General features: G+C 51.4%; 1 protein-coding gene across 2 annotated transcripts in view; it reads right to left on the bottom strand.

Annotated features, from left to right (window-relative positions):
* Positions 1-991: 991 nt before the first annotated feature.
* The window catches only part of STK32C (serine/threonine kinase 32C), a 98,247-nt gene continuing 93,039 nt past the window's right edge, over positions 992-6,199 (bottom strand). For both annotated transcript variants that reach the window (XM_080403423.1, XM_080403424.1), the window contains exon 12: positions 992-5,678. In XM_080403423.1, coding sequence (XP_080259549.1) covers positions 5,540-5,678 — 139 coding nt within the window. In that variant the 3' untranslated portion in view covers positions 992-5,539. The remainder of the gene's footprint in view (positions 5,679-6,199) is intronic.

Below are 6,199 nucleotides of genomic sequence, written 5' to 3'. Positions count from 1 at the left end.
AGAAAGAGCTTTTGTAGATGCTTTTCTACCCTGAGATGAAGCAAGCCAGCACACTGTGCCAACAACTGTAATAAATAATTCCAAGTACTGATGAGGGATGAAAGAGAAAAAACTGAGACCTCCTGAAGCTCCCCAGGGCTGTTTTTAATCGAGTTTAAGATACAAAATCCAGGGCTGTGCAGTGAAATACTAAACCGCAGCAAGCCGCAGCCATCACGCCCTCCCCACCACAGCAGGGCCAGGGTGCCCTGCCACCCACCCCCACCGCCCTCCGCGTGCACCCAGCCCCATCCTGCTGTTCCCACCCCCCCCATCCCACTCTCCTGGCTCAGTCCCAGCTGTGGTGCGGGTACCCCCAGGCTGGGACCGGTATGAGCAGGGGCAACCCAGGCTGGTGACCATGCCTGGAACACTCCTCATCCTCATTGAGTCCCCAAACCCGGCGTCGAAAGGGCCACCCAGTCCCACTGCTGTAAAGATATAACTCTCCCTGGGGAATTACAAATACCTTCTGACACCAGAAAGTGGGACACTATAAATGCCTGGATTCATCTTTTCCCCTTTTTAACACTCATTTTATAGCTTTCAAGCAGCATCATGGCCGCATTCCTACTGCTCTCATCCCACCCATTCCTATTGCTCTCATCCCACCCCTGGCTGCACGCTAGCACTGAGCATCCCACCGGCTCGGGGGGTCCAGCTGGGCTTTGGCAAGCTTTCACCATTCTAATGCTTTCGTGGTTGGTGCCTTCACAGCCACCAGCTGCCAGTGCCAGCCCCACGCTGCCCCATGCAGATGCAGCAGACGGAAAGCAGCGGGCATGGCCAGCTGGTGGGCAGGAGCTGCGCCTGCCGCTGGGGCTGGGCTGGGAGCTGTGGCACGCTGCAGGCTGGTGTAACTGGGATGTTGAACAACTCCAGTCTGCGATGTGTAAATAAGAAATGTAATTATAACATCCACTTTTTTCCAGATACAATTTCTGCTCCCCCCCTCCATCAGTAACCTAGAAATGGCAAATACTTGGCAACGTTAAAAATACACATTTATTACTCCACATACACAATGGCTTCTCGCAGTATCTACAAAACCACAAACTTGTCGTAACTTAAATATTCTGTGACATGGTAAAATTTTCATGCAATAAAATTACAGAAATGTATTAACATAAAATACAAAGATATACTTTACATATATTTCCACTGAAATAATTTTTAAAAAATACCCTACCAAGGCATCAGGATTTCAGCACTGTCAAATGTTAAGTTGCTATATTGGCCTCTTTGCTATTATTTTATTACTCCTATTCTCTTTTTGGCAAGGTAGAGAGTAATAAAGAATTGGCAGCAGAAGAAAAACCGGGACCCAATCTGGCATTTGTTTTCTATGCAAGATTCCCAGTGAAGTCTGTGGAATTCAATGGAAACACTTAAAAATATGCAACTTTACAAAACTTTGTAATACAACAGAGATAAGAAAACAATCTTATGGCAAGGAATTTAAGGGGAATAATTTATAGGTGATGTAGACTTTTCAGAGCGAACAATGGCACACCCTGTATAAATCTGTTATACAAAAAAATACATGTATTTAAATATTTATACACAGAAAATTATTGTATTCTGGTTGTAGTGGAGATGTAAACCAGAGCTGCGACTGACTTCTTTCAAGCTCTGCGTGATGGGGTTTGGTACCAGGAGTATTTCACGACTTCACTGTGAGTTTTGCTCACATCTAGGGCTGCCTCAGGCTCTAATGCAGCGGAGAGCGTAGCAGGAGAGGGGCGGTCTGGGGGCTTTCAAAGCCACGCGTTTTTCACTGGCACCAGTCCTTCTGCAGCGAACACCCCCTGCGCCAGCACGTGCCTCGTGCCGCGCACTGCCCGCGCTGCAGGAGCCAGGAGGGCTGGCAGCTGCCGGTCCATCCGCTGGCCCTGGCCAGCTGCCCCCATGCCGCACGGGCCGCCCCACCACTGACACACAGCCCTCCGCACACGGCCGCTGGCCCTGGCCGGCACCAGCACCGGACTGGTTCAACACTGACGGTCACAGGGACAGCGGCACTGGAGGGCGGCGTTGGTGGGCAACCCCACCGCACCCCCAGGCACAGCTCCCCACCCCAGCCCGGTGTGTGCCGGCAGCCCCCCAGCGCAGCGGGGCAGGGAGCAAAGGGGCGCCCATCCCTGCAGGAGCCCACGGAGGGGTTAGCTTTACAGCCGGGCACCCCTGGAAGGAGCTCAGCCAGCCCAGTCAGCACAGGCTCGTGATGGGGACACAGCGATGGGGACATGGCACAAAAGGGCCCCAGAGAACAGCAGCACAGCAAGAGTGGAAGGGCCCTATGCACGGAAACCCATTGTGGAGGTTTTGACAATGAAGCACACACGTACCTGTTTCCTATCATTTTTCCATTTTCCAGTTACTCTTTTCTTGTAATTTCTTCTCCGGGGACTAGGCATAAATAGCATCAATAAAACCTGGTCCCCAATGGGCACTGATGAAGTTAGGCCCATGCATTATTGAAGATGAAAAACGAGCACTTCAGTTGCATTACACTCACGGTGTCCTGCTGCTCAGCGCAATGGTCCGAGAGGTCTGTGTCCTGTCACTTCTCTCAGTGATTTAAGGTTTAGAAACAGACTGAGGCAGAAAGCGGAGTTTCCCCCGGCACATCCCTGGGAGATGCATTGCTGGGTTTCAGCGGTGCTTCCCGGGCAGCCAGAACCTGCCCCACGTTTCCTCAGCTGGGAAGGACAAACTACCTGGCGGCTCCCCAGAAGCCTTCCCAGTTTCTGCTGAGCGTTGCTGAGGACATTTTGCACAATTTACCCAGGAAGAGCAGTGCTGAAAAGGGAACGTAAATGACCCACACAAAGAGAGTTTAGGGTAAGAAACATCCATTTCAGAAGTGAGCCAGCTCCTCCCTACACGCGCCAACCTTGGCCTCACAGGCCATTTGTCACTTGTCCTACAGAAAGCAATGAGAATGGCTGTTAGACATGTCCTGCCAAACTGCTGACATCCCTCCTGGCCTGAGAGCTTCTGCTTGAATAGGATCTATCTGCATCTCATATACAGAACAGTTTAGTCAAAAAATAAGTATGTTCCTTGTCATTCTGATAGTCTGAACTTTTGTAATTATTTACAGAAAGACGATAGTGCAATGGTGTTTACTGGAAAAAACTGTCCATACCGGTGGAGTAAATCATCTGTAATTTCTAATTCCTGAATAAATACGTGGTTTTGACCCTCAGTCTGCTTCTCTTGCCCCACCTGAGGCCTGGCAGGCCAAGCGGTGGCCCTCACAGCAGCAGAATTATCACACTGCTCTGATCAGAAGCAAATCAGAGCCGGTCCTGATCTGGTCTTGTGACTTGAGATTAAGGTGTGACTACTACGTTGCAAGGCACCCTGGCCATCACTGGTGGCCATTGCCAACAGGCACCATTCCGGCACCGTGGGAGCTGAGCCCACCAAGGCACACAGCCAGCGGCACAGCCGGCAGCCAAAGCGCAGCACACTGTGCTGGGACAGAGCTGGGTGCTCAGGCCGGGGGCACAGGGGACACAAGACGCAGAGAGAAACGGGGGTGAGGACCAGGCTGCCCGCGCAGGGAGCAAGGGCTGCTCACCAGCAGCAAACAGGGCCAGAGTGTGCGGCCCATCCACGCACACACAGGTGTGCTCTGATATGTGGGAGAAAGTGATTAGGGTAATTAGTCTACCCTGGTACCCAGTAATCAGACTGGATGTCACTAGAGGCAGAGAGGGCAGGTCCCCCCGCCAGCACAGCCCAGGGCCAGAGCTGGGGGTAGGTGCCCTCCTGTAGCTGGGGAAAGCATTTATTTCAGACCTCGCTCATGGAACGGCTGCAGCTCCCCTCCAGCCCCTCATTAACGCAGCTTCTAATGAGGTGTGGGGCATGCCTGTGCAAGGACCTGCGGCCAACCCCAGGGCCCCGCGGTGCGACCCCGGTCCCTCGCCGGGCACGGCCCAGGGCTGGATGCTCACCGTTACCTGGCTCCGTGCCGACAATAACTGTGCAACTGGCATCAGAGCTTTGGCCCCCCTCCCCTGCGCGAGTTGTGCCCGCACACCTGAATGCTTCTTTTAAAGACGTCTGTGAAAATTTGGTTCTGCACAATTTTAGCCACATACTAATTTCCACATAAAACTGTGGAAAACAAATGCGTCGTGTCATTTTTCATATAAAATTGTTTCATACCAGTTACGCTTTTCTATTTTATTTGTGGAAAAGAAAAACGCAATGAAACATGTCCTGAAAGAGTCTGCATCTGTTAAAAACATTTTCTACCCATTTTTATGTTACAAATGTACAGTAAGGATGCAAACACTGCAACCTCCTAATGTCTGGCAGCAAACATGTTGGTAGTTCGAAGGTGAATGCAGTCCTGACGAAGCCCCTGTTTACCACAGTAGCCGTACGCTGCAGCAGAACCCATGGCTCATTTTTAGCAATAGAAACCAAAAGCCACTCTACAGCAGATTAGGCAACTAATATAGTGAAAGCTTCTGGAACAAGAAAGGCAACATCCACAGCTGGAACAAGTTTAGGAGATCTCCCATCTTATTAAGAAGTTAAAACAGGTATCAGTAAATTATATACAGTACTTTTACTTTGCACTGAAAGTAAAGTAAATCGAAGGGTAAAATAAGATATTCCCATCTTTTGTAACCAAGCGGCATTGCAAGGCCACCCACTTCACCTCCAATAAAATCTGAACCTGTGACAAACGGTGTCCTCCAAGCCTGGACAACCAGAACCAAACCCTCTGGTCAGCTCGCACAGCTCCTCGCCACTCACTGCAGCTATGTGAAGAAAGCAAGTATTTTAAATACATTCTGCAGCTCAATTACATGTTTAATCATTACCCAGCCCCTGAAGAATTCATGGAGTGCACGATAAAATATTTATTTGCCCCGAGTTGGGAAAGAAACTCTGACAGGTGATGAGAGGACAAGGACGTGCCTGGGATGTCCTTCTGCAGCAGGACTCAAGCAGCTCGAGGCCCCCAGGAGGCTGGTGCCACCCACCACAGCCCACAGAGGCCCCGGAGCTGCTCTGATTTACACTGGGAATTGCTTGTCCCTATGGCAGCCTTTATGAACGAGGGACGCCAAAGTAAAATTCAAGCCTTCCTCCCTCGCCACACCCGCCTGGCGTCGCCCCTTGTAGTACCCAAGGATGTAAGTTCTTTTCTTGTCACTTTACTGTTTTAAAACCATGTGCAGATCAGCAATCTGACATCAAAAAAGAACAAGCAAAAGAAGTTGATCTACCTTCTCCGACAAGTTGCATAGCAAGTATCTTTACCCACAACAGGCAACCAGTGCGCCAAACTGGCGATCCGTTAAATCCAGGAATGCAGTTCCGTAAGAACTCTCTCTTTTGCTACAGCTTTGCAAGACGAGTTGTCGGTGCTCTCCGGTGGTATCGGAGGACAGCCTGTGGTGCTCAGTGCAACCTGAGAACGGGTTATCGGCACGGCGCGGGCTGGCCACCCTCGCCCGGCAGCTGCAGCCTAGCTGCTGCCCGTGGAGGAGCAGACGGAGCTGCACATGTTCAAGTTGGAGGTCTCAGACTCAGCCTCCGTCTCGGCTTCATCGGTGGTCTCAGGGGGGGACACAGACTCGCTCATCTGCTCTTGGCTCTTCTTTAGCCTGTGCGGAGCAGAGGACCCACGCGTTACACAGTCAGCCCTGGATGGCACCCCCCAAGGTGGTCTGCAGCAAGCCTGCCCCGTGCTGCCCACACCACTCCTCAAGAGATGCCTACAGCAGACCCGTGGTGAACAAGAGGAGCCTTTCCCACGCACACACAGAGCACATAAAAAGGCCATGACAGGGACCAACACATCAGCAAGACACGCTGAAACACTCTGAAATACTCCACAATGACTTGCAAGGCTTCAGCTTTCAGGAGCGCTGCCCACCCAGACCTTGGCCACGAGCACCCTGTGCCATGGCCAGGGCAGCAGGCTCCCAGCCACGCACCCCCTCCGTGGAGGCTGTCTCTTGCTTTACTTACGAACTGAACATTCCCATGGCAGTGTGCCTAAACACGGGGGAAAGCAACTGCTTTAACTCCAGCGCTTTCACTGCCTGCTCATCCCCTGCAGAGATTTTAGCATGTTCCTTGCCTTCGTTTTCCAAAACATCATCCTCTAAAAGCAGGATAGGTG

This window comes from Falco punctatus (genome assembly GCF_963210335.1).
Source record: "Falco punctatus genome assembly, chromosome: 9".
Lineage (NCBI taxonomy): Eukaryota > Metazoa > Chordata > Aves > Falconiformes > Falconidae > Falco > Falco punctatus.
The sequence above is the reverse complement of the archived record's forward strand: the minus strand, read 5'-3'. Positions and strand labels throughout refer to the sequence as shown.